Below are 19,262 nucleotides of genomic sequence, written 5' to 3'. Positions count from 1 at the left end.
CATGGGCTGCTGAGAAGAACGTGTGTTCTGTGGAGTTTGAGTGGAATGTTCCACATGTGTTTGTCAGCCCATTTGCTCTAAGATGTCACTAAACCCAGAAGTTAGTTTATTGCAGTAGACTCTTTATATATGTATGATTTATCAGTTTGAGTGTATGTGTGTGTACTTCGATTAGCTTCTGCCTTCTTTATTTAGCCAATCAAATAATTAGGGAAACTCCCTCCACATAATACTATTCAGCTATGAAAAACAGACATCATAAATTAGGCAGGCAAATGGATGGAAATTGAAAATATCTTAAGTGAGGTAAGGACATGGTACATACCCACTTACAAGTGGATATTGGCCATAAAATACAGATTATCCATGCTATACTCCACAGACCCAAAGAAGCTAAACAAGAAGGAAGGAACACGCAAGGATGCTTAGATCTCGCTTAGAAGAATTTTTTAATGAGAAGGTTTTGTTGCTGTTATTTGACACAGATTGTCTTAGTTACTGTTCTGTTGCTGTACAGAGACACCATGACCAAGACATCTTGTTTTTATCTTTTTAATTGTATTGTTCCGTGCATGGGTGCTTTGCCTGTGTGCATATCTCTGTACCATTTGCATGCCTAGTACCTCTGGAGGACACAAGAGGGTATTGGATCCCATCTACAGGATGTTGTGAGCCACTGTGTGGGTGCTGGGAATTGAATCCAGGTCCTCTGAAAGTGCAGCCCTTGATCACTCTCTTAAGCACTGAGCTATCTCTCCAAAGCAGCTCTTATAAGAGAAAGAATGTAATGGGGACTGGCTTATAGTTCAGAGGTTTAGCCCATTAGAGCATGGCTGTGTGTAGGCAGGCATAGTGCTTAAGAAGTAGCTGAGAGTTCTACATATGGATCCTCAGGCAGCAGGAAAAGAGAGACACTGGGTCTGGTGGGGGCTTCTGAAACCTTAAAGCCCACCCCCAGTGACACACTTCCTCTAACAAGGCCACACCTCCTAATCCTTCTTCATTTGTGCCACTCCCTATTACTAAGCATTCAAATATATGAGCCTATGGAAGCCATTGTTATTCAAACCTCCACGGTTTGACTTCTAAATTTCTTTACAGAGTATTAATCATAAGTGCCTTTTAAAAACACAAAGCACCATGTACTTCAATGAAAATCACATTATTTTTGCCTGTCTAAATTCTTTGTCTATTTCAAATTAAACTGTTGTAATTATATGTTTCCTTTTCTAATGGGAACACGCGGTGTTGAGAAAATAATTCTTGATTTGAGTGGTTTTTCACGAATTATTTTAGTTAGACTTCTTTAGCTTGAATTACCGATTGCCTTAGTTGCTTTTGAAACCAATTTTTCTAAAGTGTACTGATTTGCTGGTTTTTTGTTTTTATGTTTTTATCCCATTTTCCCTACATGATGGTTTTCAAAATGCACATGATTTAATTGGGACTCTGTAAATGAGTGTGCTGTATGGTTACTACTGTTTGGTTTATTCCATTAGCACTAGTCACTGGAGTTGATCTGTGGTGACTAGTTTTCACTCTTCCACAAGTACTAGTTACTGGAGTTGATTTGTGGTCGCTAGTGTTCACTGTCCTCCATCAGTACTGGTTACCAGCTTGTTCTGAACACTAGCCAGATCCTGGACTTTGTTGTGTTTTTTTCCATTTACCCAAGAGATTTGGAGAACATAAGGTGTTGGTTTACTCTGTGCTTACCTGAGGAAAAGCTGGTGTCTACGCCCTTGCACTGCAGCCTGGACCTCACAGAGCCATGGAGCCGGTGTAGAAGAGGACTGGGCAGCTTCCCGCCCTCTGCTGTGTCGTCCGTGCAGCCAGGTCTTTGAACTTACAGTGTTTTCAGAGATTTTGTTAGACACATCCATTCACCCTTCCTGGTAAATAACAAAGGATAAGGAATAGATTTTGTCCCAGCTAGGCATTATGTAAACCAGTGTCCCCGTCAGAACTGAAGAGTACTTTGCTTTCATCACCTGAAAGGGAAATGAGGAATATTGGAACCAGAGTTTTGTCTGTGCGGGATCTAAATGGTGGGGGGCAGGAGGGTCGATTTGCTGGATGAGCATTGTGTTGGCTTTATTTAGTTGCTTGTTTTTAGGGACAGGTTCTCATACATTGCAGGATGTTGTGTAACTCCTTGTGGAGCTGAGAATGACCTTAAATTTTTTTGTCTTGATCCTTCCGCTTCCAGCTCCGGACAGCTAAGATTATAGGCCACCTTGGCTGGTTTATGTGATGTTAGCAATTCAACCAGGTCATGCTTGGTGAGCGTTTAGCTAATTGTGCCACATATCTAGTCCCCAGATGGATATTTGTTGGACCTTCTTGTCACTTGCTGTGAGGGCTATTCTTGGTTGTCAACTTGACTATATCTGGAATGAACTGTAATCCAGAAATGGAGGGCACACGTGTGATCTAGATCTTGAGGCATAGTGGCTATTCTTATAGCAATCTTATGAAAAGGAATTAAAATTTAGGAACATGTTTTTAATCCCAGCACTCAGACAGAAGCATGCAGAGCTCTGAGTTCAAAAATGCTGGATTGTAATCTGGAACTATAATGCAAATACATTCTTTCCTCCCCAACTTGCTTTCTGGTTGTAGTGTTTTATCACAGCAATAGAAACCCTAACTAAGGAACTGGCCTTGTGGATTGTTACAGATTTCTTTTCTGGCCTTAGTACTATTGAGGTATGAGAGGACCAGAGGTATTACCTATAAATATATCTGTGAGACACGATGAGTGATAGGCGCAGGGTGGTTGCTGTCTAGTTTGAATTATTACCACTTGCAAGTTTTGAACTGCTATCTTCCCTCATCCTCATCTGTTTGTGAGGGCAAAGGTTTTGATTAGCTATCTTTATTTTGATAATCCTAGTCTCCATGCAGCTCAGTAGCAAAATTATAGCTGTGAAGTAGCAATGAAAATAAATGTATGCTTGGGGGTTCCTAAGACCATGGGAAGTACAGGTCGGGGGGCACATGTGTCATGAAATATATGTGGAATTCCAGGACAGTTCTGGGGTTTGTTCTCCCCTTCCATTAGGCTTGCATGACAAACACCTTTACCCACTGCACTATCTCACCAGCCCACCAATTTTTTATCTTGTGAAATTTATACTATTGAAAAATGTTCACTGTGGCTTCTAGTTAAAAAGGAAGAAAAAGCCTGCTCTAAATTACTTGTCACTGTTACGGGCTGCAGGGTGGCACTCTAATAGTGTCCACATTTTTCTATGATAAATTTAGTTGTAGGTTTTTAAAAGGCACCACACATTTATATAAAGAACTCCGTGATAAGCTATTCCTGTCTGCAAAATTCCAAAATTATAGGCACTGATGTCAGTGCAGATGAGGTTAGCCTAATGTGGTAAGAGAGAGACATGCAGAGTCTGTGGATAGCGAAAGCCTATTGCCAAGATTGGCAGGTGTCCACAGGGTGGCAGGGAGCTCTTAGATAAATTCTGCCCTTGGATTACTCTTCTAGAAAACAGGGATCAAGGTAGTCATAGTTTGTTTTTTATTCATCATACTCATAAAAGAATAAAGTCTACTTATAACTGAGTTTTTCAGATATTAAATCTTATAAACCCCAGAAAGATTTTTAAAAGTCACACTTTCTGCTTATAATCTAAGATTGTTTTTGAAGGCTTAGCTGTGTTTTAATGTCCCGATTTTTCTGCAGTTGTCATCCAATTTTTTTGTTAACTGCTACATTTCCCTAAATATTTGACATGGCTAAGGAAAGTTACTGTGAATGTATCTGTCTTTAGTGAACCAGGAAACTAACTTGACAAGACTCTTGCTTTTTAGTCTTATTGAAGGTATTTTCCTTATGACGGGCAGCCTTAAGTTTGCCAAGATATGTTGGTACTAAGTAAGTATGTCTTCAAATAAAAAAACTTAGAAAGCCATTGGGTTCTGACATTGAGATCGTTTAGGATATTTTACACCAGGTAATAGCCTGAGATTTGGGCAAACTTTTCAATTGTAAAGATGTTATCAGCAATGAAGACTTTGCGATTTTAGTTGTAAATTCAATAGCTATTTGTCGTCTTATAGGCAATTTTCTGATAGAGAGGGTTGTGTAGTGTCAGACATACAGTAGACATTTAAGGAGTGGGTGCTGGACTGGAGGGTCACTGTAGAGAGCCAAACTCTTAGCCTGTGTAGAAATGGTCCTGTTTCACGGCAGAACGTTTGCCACGTGATTAGTATAGAGCAGGCTGCCCCTGTGGACACTGAGATTGAGATCCAGAATCAGATTGGGACCATCGTGGTTAGGGTTAGCACTGATAATGCTCTATGAGTTGGGTCTTGTTATGGTGACGTAAAGCCCATGTGCCTGCTAAAAAGGCAACCTACTACCAACCTACACGTCCCACACTCAGGCCTTTGTGGTTGTTTCCTGCAGAATCCGGTGTCACATAGGCTAGCCTGGACGTCCATACTAGGCTTAGAAGCGTGTGCTACCACTTATGGCTAGCTGCTGTCTGGGGTGGGTGGGGAACAAGGCTGTTCTCATGTCCATGCTGGGTACAGTTTTGAGATGGTAAAAACAATCCCAATAGAAACTCATTTAAAAAGAGAACGTTGACCTTACCTTTCTTATTCTGTTTTACAGTGTTTCTGAGTCACTGTAAGAAATTACAGTGATTCTTTCTCTTTTCGTGCCAACCCTTCTCTTTTAATTTGAAAGAAAATGCAAATTCTCATGTGTCACCACAAATAAAGACACTTTAAACATTAAATACTGCATGAAAAATAGCAAGTTTACGTTTGGCTTCTTAAAATTATCCATCTTAGCAGCTGATTGTCAGGAAGTTTGAAGGTGCTGAGAGGCATTCGTGGGCCTCACGGAGGTGTCTGGCTCTGCGTGGACAGTAGAGGACTGACAGTACCGGGATGGTCTCTGCTCAGCCTCTGCCTTTTGATCTTGGTGGGTGAGCCTTACTGGTGCAGAGCATTAGAGATCCCAATAGTCAAACCTCGTTTCATGACAAATAATCTTTGTACGACTTTTAAGTTAAGAATCTGCATGTTACATCTTGTTATTGTGCCTTGCTATAGCAAGGTGTGTGAAGTTTATGCTTCTGTGTTACGAACAGTCTCAATTTAGTAAAACCGTAATTTAGACATGTGCATTCATGCATAGTTCACTCCTGATAGGTATAGAATTAAGTTCTTTTAAATACTAATGAGGTGAGCATGTGCATAGAGGCACTTGTGTGACACCCTCTAATGTCCTGATTTTAATCTTCATCTTGTAAGTTAGAAGAGAACGCATACCTGGACTTTTGAGTGATATTCTCTAACCTATTCTCATTCTCTCCCTCTCCCCCTCCTCCTCCCCCTCTCCTCTCCCTCTCTTCCTCCCCCTCTCCCTCCATCTTTCCCTCCCCCTCCCCCCTAAGTCAGATAAGCCTCTTGTACTGAGGAATGAATGGATAACCAATTACATCAATTACTATTTGAATTCTGTTCAGATATGTTGCATATCATTTGTAAGGTGGGGGTATGCAGATGATCTTGTCTCCTTGTGTACTGAAGTCTGTAACTCGGTCTGTTATCTCCTGCGTGTTTATTTCTGTCTGTCCAGCTCTCCTGTGCTCCCCACCTGCAGCCTCATCTGACCCATCTCTCTACACTGGAGTCACTCAGTTTGGGGGTCTTTTTTCTTTTGTTTCTAGCAATCTTGTGTTTGTTGCATTTGGTTAACATGGACTCTATAATTGTCTGAAGGGCAGGAGCCATGTTCGAAATCACTGTGATTTCCGGCATTCTTGTCATTATCATGAGGCCTGCTACTTAACAGAATTGTAATAAATATTTGCTGAATTCCTGACCAAGAGTTTCGTGAGAGGCTCTTCTTCCAAAGTGACTTGCTGGATGCTATGGGAGACGGTGACGATGAATGAAGAGAGGCAAGCTTTGTTTCTGGACAGCTCACTCGCAGTCCCAAGAGCAAGACATGCACCCTGAATGTTACAGGAACTAGACTTTCTTAGGACTAGAACAAATGTGAAAACGCATGACCTTGTCAGTAAATCCAGAAAGTGACCTGTGAGGTTAGGTGGTTCAGGTCACATTCACAGCAGCCATTTTTGTCAGAATGTAATCCCATAGTAGAAGAAAACAAAACATTTTAGTTCAGTACTCAGAGGTAAAGTGCAAAATGTTCTAATATCTTCAAGTGTGATGGTATTTTGCTTGCAAAACTCCATGAAAATAAGACAGCTTTAAAATACTCTGTAAAATAAAGATTACAGACATGTTTGGGCTAGCCTGGGACCTTTGATGGGCTAGCCTGGGACCTTTGGTGAGCTTATTAGACCAGCTAGATTTTCCCTGTCTTCCTGTTTCCTCTGCTCTGTCCTAGTGGTGGGGTTGTGGCGTTAAGCATGTGCTGGGCAGAAAGGCTAGCCAGGCAGTGCATTCCCCGAGGAGTCAGGTGATCACTGTCTGAAGGCAGCTGCTTGAGGTCCAAAGCAGTCAGTGAGTGTCCCTCTCTCTCTTCTGCCTTGGGCGTTGCTATTCACCAGACTCCTTAAGGAGAGTGTGTGATGGGCTTTTGGTTGATCCAATGGGAATCACATTGATCTGGTGTCTGGCTTTGGTTCTAATGAAGTGGATCACCTCTAAGGTAAAGTATCTTTGCTCACAGCAGTGTGACATTAACCATTAGTTTGCACATTTGATTGGTATGAATTGTCTATTCTGTTTTGCACTGATTTTAATCTTTCTGATTTCAAGGAGCTCTGAGTTCTGTGAGGGAAAAGGCTTAGAATTGCTATTTGTGGGATGTGGGTTTTTTATTTTTGTTCCTTTACCCCACGTCATTGCTCTTAAGGTTTTCTATGGTATGGTTCTTTAGAAGCAAAGTAGCTTTTCTAGTTTCCTTCCTCTAAAGGTTACCTTTGGAGATTTTATAGAACTAAACAAGCCAGACTTTAGACCATTCATGTTTTTAATATTTTCTTTCAGAGATAAAGGGTTGACTGATACTATATGTGTAAAGTGTAATTATTGAGGGTACTCTAAACAATGACAAGCCTTATAAAATAAAACCCATCCTGTTTATGTTCCTTTTTTTTCCCCTTGGACTGTAGATAAAATACATTCACAAAAATATAATTAGGAGCTGTTGTTTTGATGTTAAATTCTGCTGAGAAATGCTTGATAGTGTGTGAGCTAGCCAACTTGCAACCTAGACCCGAGCCTAAAGCGGGAGACACTTAAGTTAACACTGTCTGAAATTATTTTCTATATTTTCATAGAAACAGTTATATCTTTCCGTTACCATGCAGCTCCTTTTGTTTCTCTATTAAGAAAGGAAATATTAATTAAGACTCACAAGACTGCCTTTGTTGTGTTTGCTAAGCAACAGAAGGTGCCTATAAAGTTATTGTTCTCCTTCAAGCAGCATAGTAAGCCTGCCGTTTAATTGTTCACAAAGGTTGAGTGTTTGGGGCAGTCAAAAGCTTGTCTTTTAGTGCATATTAAGAGACATGCATTCCAAAAACCTTGTTGTGCTATATACATTGAGAAAACTAGTTTCGGAATTTTGGCCATGTTCCATCGGTCTTATCTGTGCTGTAATTTTCCACTGTTGTTTCAGAAACTTTGCTTGGACCCCTGTGTTTAAATGCATTAACTCAGTTTACCACTGTGCAAAATGGGGATAAAGGTTACAGAGTTCTTGTGTGAGTTGGGTGAGATTTTGAATGAAGACATCTAGACAGTTCTTGTTGCTTTAATTATGCCTGTCTTTAAAAGTTACGTGTTAACTAATATTGGGGACAATGTCTACCTTTTTGTTACTTACCTGCAGTGATGTCTTTATGGAAAAATGACTCAACCTGTTCTAGAGTGCACGGCCCTGAATGGCCATGGTTCCTAGGAGCCTACGGTTTAACTTGTTTATGCTGTGGCCGCTGGTTGCTGATTAGCTCGGCCTCGCCCATGTTTTGACCTGTACTAGTTTGCTTTACAAGCTGTTCCCAGGATGGCTAAATTAAAAGAGTCACGAGTCGAAGCCTTGGTTATTTCTATTCTCTCGAGAGGTGCAGTGGGAATGTGGACGGCAGCCCACAGGTCGTCAGGACTGGTGTAGACTCGGGATTTTGATAAAATTTTTCTATTTTTATTAAAAATAAAATTCTACCAGTAAGTGGCCTTAAAAAACCATGATCTTTTAAGAAACGTTTGTTAAGCTTGTGTCTTGGTGTAAAAAACGCATTCTTTTAAAGGTGACATTCTTAAGTGGAATAAAACTTTGTTCCAGTTTATAATGTAATTGATTTTTTTTTTTAAATGAGTTACTTTAGATTAACTAGATTGCTTAGAGAGGAAACTTGATGATACTCATTAAATGTAAGTTATACAGAAGTTGATGTGATTTGTATTCATTGGTGGGTTCAGATACTTATTTTCAAAGTTGATTTTTTTTTTTTAAAGAATTTAATTTCATTTGGATTGTTCGGTAGGTGTCTTGGGATTCAGGGTAGTTCTTAGGCTATTTATATTAAGTACTTTAACAGAACAAATTGGATATTGTATTAATTATCAAAATATGTAATTAAGCTATATTAAATTTTTGCCAAAATTCTAACAAATATTTGATAGTAAAGATGGCCCCCTTCCTCCCAGGTGTTCTTTGCACTGGCTCTTTAGTCTCAGAGTGACCAGCTCACTCTGAGACACCAGCAGTCCCCACACAGATGCTGTGGGCCAGGGGTGTGGGCCTTACAATTTAGTTCCTTGCCACTGGAGATCCTACTTTCTTTGCAGATTTTTTTAGATGATTGCGTTTTTTATTTATTTTGTAAAATATAATGACTGTCCGTGCTATAAAGTTTAAAAGGTGCAAAGTTCCGCATTAAAAGTCTTCATTGCCTCTGTCCTTTGGCGCCTTGGAGACAGTGCGTATTGATGGTATTTTGTTTGGGCTGAGAGGTTTGTTCTACATTTCATGAACGTTTTAAAGGATTAAGTCATACAAGGTTTCAGCTTATTGTTTTCTTAGATGATAGGTAAGCATTAAGAATATACTAAAATGGTAAAATGCCTGACGCTTGTGCAATCGTCCAGGACCTGCATGCAGTCTTCAGTGTTGATGCGTACTTGTCATCTCAGCCCTGAGGACCCAGGCAGATCCGTAGGGCTCCCTGGCCAGTCAGTCTGGCCTACTTGGTACATTCTAGGCCAAGTGCGAGACATAAAACAAGGTGGATGGTGCCTGAGGTGTAGGTACCGTAGATTGACCCCCAGCCTCTACATATTCACCCCCCATGTGTTAAAAAAGTATCTTCCCAGAAACCCCTGCTCAGTTGTCTCCTCAGGTCTTTATGGTGTCACATCACTGTACACATCAGTAGGTACATTGTGGCACTGGCTCCAATGACGAATGCCTTTAAAGAAATTTATTTTATTAATTGCTTTAAAAAAAAAAAAAAAAAAAAAAAAAACCAAAAAACCAGCCAGGCATGGTGGCACACTTTTAATCCTAGCATTCAGGAGGCAGGCACATTTCTGTGAGCTTGAGGCCAGCCAGTTTACTTATCAAGTTCTCTATATACGCCAGCCATCCTTTCATAGCAAGGACCCTGTCTCAAACAAACAAGGAACACCTTGAAGGAATCCATCCTCTCCTCCTGCCTCGTGAGTCTAGGGGACTGAAATCATCAGTCGTGGCAGCAAGCCCTTTACCTACTGAATCATGTCACTGTTTCTCTCTTTTTGATGTGCCAGGCGCTGTTCTGAAAGCTGCGGTTTGGTCTGGGTCTTGAGTAGCAGCAATGGTTTAGGCGGTTGCTGATGTAGAACTTAGATGCTGATTTAGTCAGTTTTATCATCCAGGTTTTGAAGTGCATTCACTTGTATCAGTTCTGACAGTAACTGTTCATTCATTCCTTAGTTCATATGTTTTCTCTGCAAATGTATTTATTGCAAACAAAGCATTTATTTAGAGCTTACTAAGTGATAGGTCATATTTCAAGGGCCTCAACACTGGTAAATGAGATGAAGTTCCAGCTCCTGTGGAACTTCTATTTTAAAACAAAGCAAATAGGGTAATACTTGCCAAGTGCTAGGAAGCTGAGCTGCCTCTGATTCCTGAGTGCTGGGGTGAGAGGTGTGTGCTGCCACGCCTGGCTGCTGTTTTGTTTTGTTTTGGGTTGGGTTGTTGTTTTGTTTGTTTGTTTGTTTTTTCCTTACACAGTTTATAAAATTTGTTGCTTTAAAGGCAGTAGCCTGGAGGCACTGTGGAAAGTGTAATTTTCAGATGGCTACAGCTTTATTTAGTAATCAGGGTATGCCTAACAATGCTCCATTTCAGCCTCAGAGAAGGAAACAGGGATGGCAGTGCTTGGCACGGGCAGGCAAACCTTGAAGGCACACGCTAAGCATGGTGGTGAAGTTAGGAGTACCGCAGAACTACACCAGGCGGAGGGCTGTGGTGGGACAAGAGCATTGAGAGGCTGTGGTCCCCAGTGCAGCGGGGACCTGAAGCAGTCAGTCCTTCAGTAATGCATAAGGGACCTGAAACTCCAGCAGATTGGCCTCTCCCCTCTCCTTCCTGTTGAGTAACTCTTGTGATTGTTTTAGTGACCAACTTCTAATGGCCGAGCACTCGCCTAGCATGCCAGAGCTTCTGTGTTCCGTCCCCAGCACCCCACACCCACAAGAGATCAGCTTGTATGTCCGTCTCAAACCTTTCACTTCTGTGTCCATTTCCTAGGAGTTCTTAGCCATGTTGTGTCTGTCTGTCTAGAGATTTCCAGAGCAGATACAATTTTGTGTTCCTCATTGTTTGGTGCAATGTGTTCCATATGTAATGTGTGTTCCATATATGTAATAATATAAGCATGTTCACTGAATTAAATTTTAGATCACATTTCATCATCATGTACTAAAATAAATACCTTTGTCTTTTCCAGAGACGTGGAGCTATTTCCTATGACAGTTCTGATCAGACTGCGTTATATATTCGTATGCTAGGTAAGCACAACTTTATGTCAGTACCAGTTAGTGTTGCTGTTGTATTATCTGAGATGAGAGGCCTTTTCATCACTTCTTGAAGCAGAAACTGAAGTTTAGCATCTGAAAAACTAATACTGAGTGTGATGAATAAAGAGAGGCATTTTAGAGTTAAGACAAATTAAAAATCTGGTTTAATGGGACAGTATACAGCTTTTAATTGTTTTAGAGCAGTCTTCATGGAAAATAGGTTAAATGGGTTTCTAATGCTGCTAAAGGCCAGCCAACTGCTATTTAAAGACGTGCATACCAACATGGTGTGTAAAATGAATTATTTTTAATATAAATATAAGTAATTAAAGTTAAGCCAGCAGCTGTATTTCTTAACCTTTGCTAGTTCTCAGTCATCACATAGAGAAACCAAGATTTATTTCAAGCTATACCTCAGTAGCTGAGCAGTTAAAGATCTGCCTTAGTCTCCTGTGCTGGTCTGGCTACCTCCCAGCCCCGCCCAGGGATAGTGCATATCATCGGCCTGGCTCTTCGGTGTCTTCCTCCTTGTGTTCTTCTGCATCTCCCTCACTCTCCCCTCCCCAGGATGACAGAAGCGTCTGCCCTATTCTCTCTTCTGCCGACCACTGCATGATCAGTATTGATTGACAAGGAAAAGAAAGAACGGTTAAAACTGTTTACACAAACTCGGTGCAGGGGATTCTTGATCTAAGCATTACAATGTCATGTCAGATATGAGGGCGGAGAAATCAACATTTTAATAACACAAGGACAACCTTTACGCATTGTATAGAAACATTGTGCGAGAGGAGTCCAAAAATACATGATCGCGTTGGTCCCCACTGTGTGCTCAGTAGCTACTGAGAGAACCTGATACTCAAGCACCTTCTACACTTCCTAATTCCAGTCAGTATAACCAGCTACGTACGTGTGTGGGGTTTTTTCCTCCCTGACTCTGTTGGCATCATCTCTTCATTCAAACACATCCCTCGCTCTTTGCTTCATACCGTTAAACATGCAGTTAGCTCTCAGAAGGCATATTTGCTCCTAACTTTTCTCTTTGTGGTTAGAACTCTTCCTTCAGCTCTGAGAAACTGAGCCAGTCCTTACAGTTTATCTACCTCTGTTGCTTCCTGTGGTTCTGGTTTTGTTCTTACTCCTTCTTTGGTTCCCTCTGTCTTACCCACTTCCGTTCTGTTCTAGTACCACGTGTGTTTGTTCTGCATTTTCTCTCCTTAGCTCTTAAAACTTACTGTGTTTCTGTGGGTGTGTTTTGGTGGGTATGGTACGGTATAAATCACCCCACACTTTCAATAGGCCTGAGAAGATTTGTTTTCCACTTCTGTAGTCTTGCCATCTGAATAGTAGGTATAACTCAGATCTCCCAAAGTGCAGTAATTCTCCAGTCACTTTATTTAGTTCATTGGCAAGTCTTGATGTGGGTATCTTTAAAAATTAGCATCTCTCCATCCTGATCACATTGTCACCCAATCCAAAACCTGGCTTTTGCCTTGCATCTTGCACTTGTTCCTTATTTGATGTTCGTGAACTGTAACTGACAAAACCCAGGTGAACTTCTTTTAAATACATAATAAAGGGATCTTAACCCAGAGTACTTTGATGACTTTCACCCTTAGAGTAACAGCCAGATCTGGCTATATTAGGTACCAGGGTCCAGTGTAATCCAGCCCTGATGCCTTTTTGACCCAACTCTCCCCAAATTCCCTTTCCCAGAACCCCCTGCCGTGCTGGCCTTTTTACTTGTGTGTGAACATGCCAGGTGTGCTACTGGCTTGGTATTCATATTTGCTCTTCCTCGTGCATGAAATTTTGCCTGACAGCCATACGGCTCACCGGCTCACCCTTTGTAGGTCCCTGCCTGCAAAGCTAGCTCTTCAGTGATACCTCCCCTGATGACACTGTCCCATCCCATACCTCCACCTCCCATCCCTCTTAACCTACTTTATAGCTTCTAACTCTCCTCTGTGGAAAGGAGTTGTGTGTTTGTTTTATTTGTATCTGGGAAGGCAAACCTTAAGTAGCGGTATGTCTTGGGTCCAACATGTGTTCAGCAAAACTTTTGTCACAGTCAAGAATAACCATGCAAAAGAGGCCTTGGTAGAGAAAGATGGAGTCACAGTACATGAAGAGCCTTCCCTAAGGAAGATCCCCAAGGAGATCCTCTGAGGAGGCCCGAGTTTTAGGAGGTTCTCCATGCTGTCATGAACGTGGTGATGTGACAGCTTTAGCTGGAAAGGCCTGCTTTTGGAACCTATGGGTTTAAGGACTGTCTTGTTACCTGCGGCAGCACAGGCATGGAAATGCAGTTTAATCTACCAAAACCCAATTTCTACGCCCTTGAAATGGGAGCTAGAACTCTACTTGTCCATGTTCCATTGCAGAATTCAGCAACGGCTATAATGCAGAGTGCCTGGAAATTGAGTGTTAGATCATCTGAGAATCACGTGGAGTCGGTTATGTAAGAACAGTATGGAACAGATTAAAACAAATGTTTAAGAACTTGCTAAAACCCTGGGTGAGAAGCAGAGATCACCAGATACTGTGCAAAGTGACTTTACTGCATTATGAGATTATTGTGTTTCCTGTCTCTGCAGGCAGCCCAGGCAGAGCAGACGCTGGTAAATGCCTGCTTCTCACTGTGGCTCCTTCCTCTGGGAAACAGATTTCATTTCTCACTGACTTTTTATGGTTACTGTTTCAGCCCCATCAGAGTAATAAAATGACCGTTAAAATATAGATAATTATTAAGGAATATAATTTTTAAGCTTCCTAAACCCGACCTTACAACTCAATACTGAAATTTTATCACATCCTCCAAATAAATCAGAACCATCCCATTCATTTGTTTGCTTTTATCTTTTAAAACAGAGTCAGGGGGTTCCCTGTGGAACTCTGGGGTATTTGTGGCTGTACTGACCTTCCCCTTCCTCACTGGCTTCCCCGGGCTGCCTGTTTGTACGTGGAACCTTCTTACTAGTAACAGCTTTCTAACCTTCCACTTACCCTGATTGTGTCCAGGAGATGTCCGCGTGAGGAGCCGAGCAGGATTTGAAACAGAAAGAAGAGGTTCCCACCCGTACATTGACTTCCGTATTTTTCACTGTATGTATTTCATTCATATTTCAAAACTAAAATGTTTATAGTTTTCATCATTTAAATGCTATAGTCTTTCTAGCATTTAGTTTTCACACGGGGAAAAGAATGCAATGGAGGAAAACGTGCTGTATCTTTTGACATTAAAAAAAAAAAGTTAGGTCATAAATTATGCTATCTTTCTACATAATGTTGATAAATAGAGATAACTAGAGGAGAATAATAATTAGAACTTTGTTTTTTGACTCAAGGTCTCATGGAGGCCAGGCTAGCCTCCTACTCACTGTGTAGCCCAGGATGACCCTGGACTTTGGATCTTTCTACCTCTGTCTCCCTCCTGAGTACTACATTACTGGTGTGGGCTAGTATGCCTGGTCTTTGAGGTACTGGAGACCAAAGTTAAGGCTTCAAGCAGCTTCATGCATGCTGAGCACACACTTCACCAACTGGGCACATTCCCAGCTAAGTTAGGTTTTAGGTGTTTTTTTTTTTTTTTTAATATCTTTCTTCATTACCTCAGACAACACCAATATATTTTATGCAGATAATGTGATGATACGTTTTCAGAAGTAGAGTGAAGTGTCATCCTTTTGGTTTATTTAAAAGAATAATGATAGATTGAGTTTCAAAGCCAAACATTACATGTGTGTCTAGATCACCGTGGAAAGGGAAAACAACTTTTAAAGATCATAAACACCGAATGTATTAAATCTGGTTTGGGCAGGCTTGGTAACGTGCATTACCACTAAGAAAAGTCCAAACTTGACAAACTACAAGACATCCTAAACAACTCAGGATGTAAATGAGGTAGATAGGTAAGCCTGGCATCCGAGTCACCTCCCCCTGAGGCTATGTGCTGATTCTTATGAAGGGGATACTAAGGTGAGCAGAGCTTCCACTAGACACCAGGAGCAGAAAAGGCTTTATAACCTAGGAAAGGCTCATGGGGGAGGCGCAAGGCACTGCTGATAAAACATCTGTGTCTAGGTGAAGCTCGAAACGCTTCATAGGTTAGAAACAAATCCTGACTTACAAATATCTCAAGCACTGATTTTGTCCCGGTGGTTGCAGGCTGTAAAGATGATCCTGAGAACAGGTGCTAGAGGAAGAGAGGTTGGGAATTTCCATTCTTGGCACAACCTGTAAGATTATACAGGGACACTGGGGCTGCCTTGAAGGATCGCTTCTTCCCACAGTAATAAGTGACTCAAAACTACTTGTCATAGATAAGCCATCTTTTTTCTTACAACTTTTTTTAAAAGATTTATTTTTCTTATGAGCACACTGTCACTGTCTTCAGACATACCAGAAGAGGGCACTGGATCCCATTACAGATGGTTGTGAGCCACCCTGTGGTTGCTGGGATTTGAACTCAGGACCTCTGGAAGAACAGTCAGTGTTCTTAACCACTGAGCCATCTCTCCAGCCTCATGAGCCATCTTTTAAAACGCACCTCAAGAAGTTTTTTTTTTAAGCTTTAAGCAAAGTAACATTGAAAGAAAAGCATGCTTAAGTAGTTCACAATATAACTGTGAAAACCAAAGTCAAAGAGAAAATAGCAAAAATGGTGAGAGGTAAAAATTGCACCAGCTTCATTTTCTTTCTCTATCTTCTCCAACTGGAGCAGCAGCTACGTGGGAGCACTTGGTTCCAAGGCTTCTGAGTGTCCTGAGGCAAGGGCAGCCCAGCAGTTTTGACAAGAGGCTGACAGGGGAGCCGTGAGGAGGGCCAGCTGAACAGAAAGGCTGCATTTTCTCTTGAAGGAGAAGCTAGAAGAAAATGGAAGGATAGCGATGGAAAGAAGGAAAGTTGAAGCAGAGGAGCCAGGACACAGTCACACTTACTCTTAAGGCCACACAGCCTCTGTGCTGCCTATGTGGAAACAGGACACAGTTACACGTTTGCTTTTAAAGCCAGCATGGTCTCTGTACTGCTAGTGTAGCCATGAAAGAACACAGATCACACCTGAGTAAGACACCACCCCAAAGATAAAATCTGCATATTGCAAAACTGATATATTTTTCTAGGAATTTAAGCTGAAGAAAACCAATGTAATTTATATCATTAATAAGAATAGGAGAGAAAAGTTATGGCTGTCAATATAAACAGTAAAGTGTAGAGGTCGACCAGGAGGATTCTGTAGGACCAGGCTTCTGATGCCTCTGGACGAGAGTGACCAGTTTCTGCAGGAAGTAGCTCGATGAGCTGCTGCAGGGACCCTCCCTGAGCTCGCTCTGTTTGTTGGTGGTTTGATGAAAGATCTCATTACTGACTGGCACTCCAGTAGAACGTGTGTGCTTTTAAAAAGGTTTTTGTTTTGTTTTTCCTTTATAAAATTGCTTGGCTTGTTTCCATTTTTAAGATCTGGACATTTAAGCAGCTTTAGAAATGTCAGACTTTGAAAGTTTTGGGGTAACCTGCTGTAAGACCTTCAGGTTGTTGGAGATATTTGTCCCTGATACATTGGTTTAGGGGTTGTTTGTTTGTTTTCTCTCTCTCATATGCTCTCAGGATTTCAGTAAACTTCGTAAAGGAGAGGATTTGGGAAGTAAGATTTCGATAAAGAGTCTTGGGCGTGTTAAATATGTTGGTGGGGAGGATGTAGGGATGATCAGATTGCTCCGAGTATCTAACGGAACGGAACAGTAGTAGGAAGTGCCGCTATGTCGGGAGGCCAGGAAGAAGCCACACTGACGTATACATGGCAGAAGCAGGAGGTGTGGTGGTCCTTCTAGGAGTCGAAGATTGTCAGATGGGATGAAAAGGGAGAAACATAACTTTAGGCCTGCATGCATGTTCCTCAAACCCTGACCCACACAACCTTTAGGGCTAGCCAGAACCCTCCAGAGTGCCTCCTTGTGGACTGTTTCATCTCCTCGTACAAGGTAGAGAGAGATTCGTGGGCAGAATTCATCTCTGCTCCCCGTGAAGGGCCCTTCTGCTTAGATCCTGCAGCTGTATGCACATCACAGCTTGGAATCTTCGGCTTGACAAAGGTACCTGCACGTAGTTGCAGGGTAGGTTCGAACCTTCAGGGATACCCAAACCTTTTAAAAGACTGTGATATATATTTTCTCTTACATCTCTAATTTGAAATAATACTACTTCTATAATGACATAAAATTAGCTGGATTATTTAAATGCTGGATGTAATTATATTCGTTGCAGCTCTAATTCTCTTTGTATGCAACTCCTCAACCCACTGTGCTGTGCACCTCTTTGCTTTTGCCCTAAACTCTGTTCATTTCTCTACTGTAAAATTTTTGGCTGTTATCTTAGAGATTTACTGCTATAAATAGACACCATGACCAAAGCAACTCTTAGAAGGACAGCATTTCATTGGGACTTACAGGTTCCGAAGTTCAGTCCATTATCATCAAGGTGGGAGAATGGTAGCACCTAGGCAGGCACAGAAGGAGCGAAGAGATCTACTTCTTATTCTGAAGGCAAAGAGAAGAGTGGCTTCTAGGCAGCTAAGACAAAGGTCTTAAAGCCCACGAACAGAGTGACACACTTCCTCCGGCAAGGCCACACCTCCAAATAGTGCAACTCCTAGGGCCAAGCATATTCAAACCACCGCAGCTCTTATTGCCCTTTTCTGCTTAAATCAAACTCATTACCAAACCCTGTGCATGTTGTTTTCTTAAGCAGCAGTCATGTTTATCTCCCCTCTGTCTTTGTTGAACCTTCATTAATTACCATCTGGGCTCCTGGTATGTTTCATACTTTTGTGTTAGGGTTTCTGTTTCTTGTGTTCTCTACTTAGTGTCCAGGATCAGGTCTTCAGGTAAGATACAGGAAAGTGTCAGCAGCAGGTTAGCTACACAGTGTGCTAGCGGAAATCATAAGCTGTGGCTCGTCTGTAGTTGTATACCCTGTGCTGAGTATTTTTCAGGTATGGCGTTATTTGTTTTTAAGACTTATTTATCTATTTTATGTGTGTGAGTATACCGGTGATCTTTTCATACACACCAGAAGAGGGCATCAGATCCGATTACTGATGGTTGTGAGCCACCATGTGGGTGCTGGGAACTGAACTCAGGACCTCTGAAAGAGCAGTCAGGGCTCTTAACTGTTGAGCCATCTCTCCAGCCTGCTGCTGTTATTTTCTAACTTATAGATTATATATATATATTTCTCTATATCGAGGAAATTTTCCTTACCAGATTTTCCTAGAAACGAAACATCCAAACACTGTAGTGATAATAGGCTTTTCTTCTCTGTGTAGCTCATTATAAACCCTGCTTGGGCTCATATTCTCTTATCAGACAGTTGAGGCCAGATAGCTACCAACTGCAGGTACAGCTACAGGCTCCAGAGTTTGTGAAGGACTTGTTGTTGTTTTAGCTTAGTTTAGTTTAGTTTTAATCTGATGAAGAGACTTTGGGAGTGCAGTTTAGTGGTAGAACATTTGTTTACTATGTGTCAAACAAGTATATATTGATGTAGCACAAAGAAACAGAAACAAATTCAAAGCAATCTGGCAAGGAAATTTCCTATGGCAGAAAGGGTTCGTTTTTGTTTTGTTTTGTTTTCCCAAAGTTTTATAGAAGGGCCTCAATGTTAATCTCTCCCAAAAAACACTCAGGAGTTTTTTGTCTTAGCTGACCTTTTATTGTAATCCTTATTTTCTGAGGCCTATAAATATACTTTTACTTAGTATCAGCATGTTTTCACTTTGAAGAGATTTAGCTGGGTATCATGGCTTATGTCTGTTATCCCAGCACTCAGGAATAAAAGCCAGAGGATCACCAGTCTAAGGCCAGCTCGGGTTACTGAGTAAGGCCTTGTCTCAAGATAAATAAATAAATCATACTAAAGGTATAGGCCTGAGTGTAAAAAAGAAGAAAATCAGTTAATGATATACACCTATAATCCTAGCAATTGAGAGGTAGAGGCAAGAAGTTCAGGGGTTCAAAGCCAGCTTCAGGTACATGCTGAATGAGGACACCCTGGGGGTATATGAGACTTTGTCTCAGCCTCCCTCTGTCTCCAATAAAGGAAAGAAAATCAGTTGAGCACAGAAACTTCCTAACTATAGTAAATTGTCAGCCTTACTAAACAAATCCCCTTAACTTAGAAAGTTCAACAGATAATTAACTAAGATTGGGGCTAGAGAGATGATGGCTCAGCTGTTTAGT

The 19,262-nt window shown here is 41.3% G+C and overlaps 1 protein-coding gene across 2 annotated transcripts in view; it reads left to right on the top strand.

Moving 5' to 3' along the window:
* PDE7A (phosphodiesterase 7A) overlaps window positions 1-19,262 on the top strand; it is a gene marked incomplete at its 5' end in the record, with an annotated part of 69,850 nt that overhangs the window by 29,503 nt on the left and 21,085 nt on the right. Inside the window, 3 exons of one of the 2 annotated variants that reach the window (XM_080929140.1) lie at window positions 6,602-6,661; window positions 10,956-11,016; window positions 14,047-14,130. In XM_080929140.1, the coding sequence (XP_080785266.1) occupies window positions 6,602-6,661; window positions 10,956-11,016; window positions 14,047-14,130 (205 nt within the window). Of the gene's footprint in view, window positions 1-6,601; window positions 6,662-10,955; window positions 11,017-14,046; window positions 14,131-19,262 lie in introns of those variants that run through there. The other variant, XM_080929139.1, reaches the window with a different exon arrangement.

The sequence above is a fragment of the Micromys minutus genome, assembly GCF_963924665.1.
Source record: "Micromys minutus genome assembly, chromosome: 15".
Lineage (NCBI taxonomy): Eukaryota > Metazoa > Chordata > Mammalia > Rodentia > Muridae > Micromys > Micromys minutus.
This window is presented reverse-complemented; position numbering and strand designations above follow the sequence as displayed.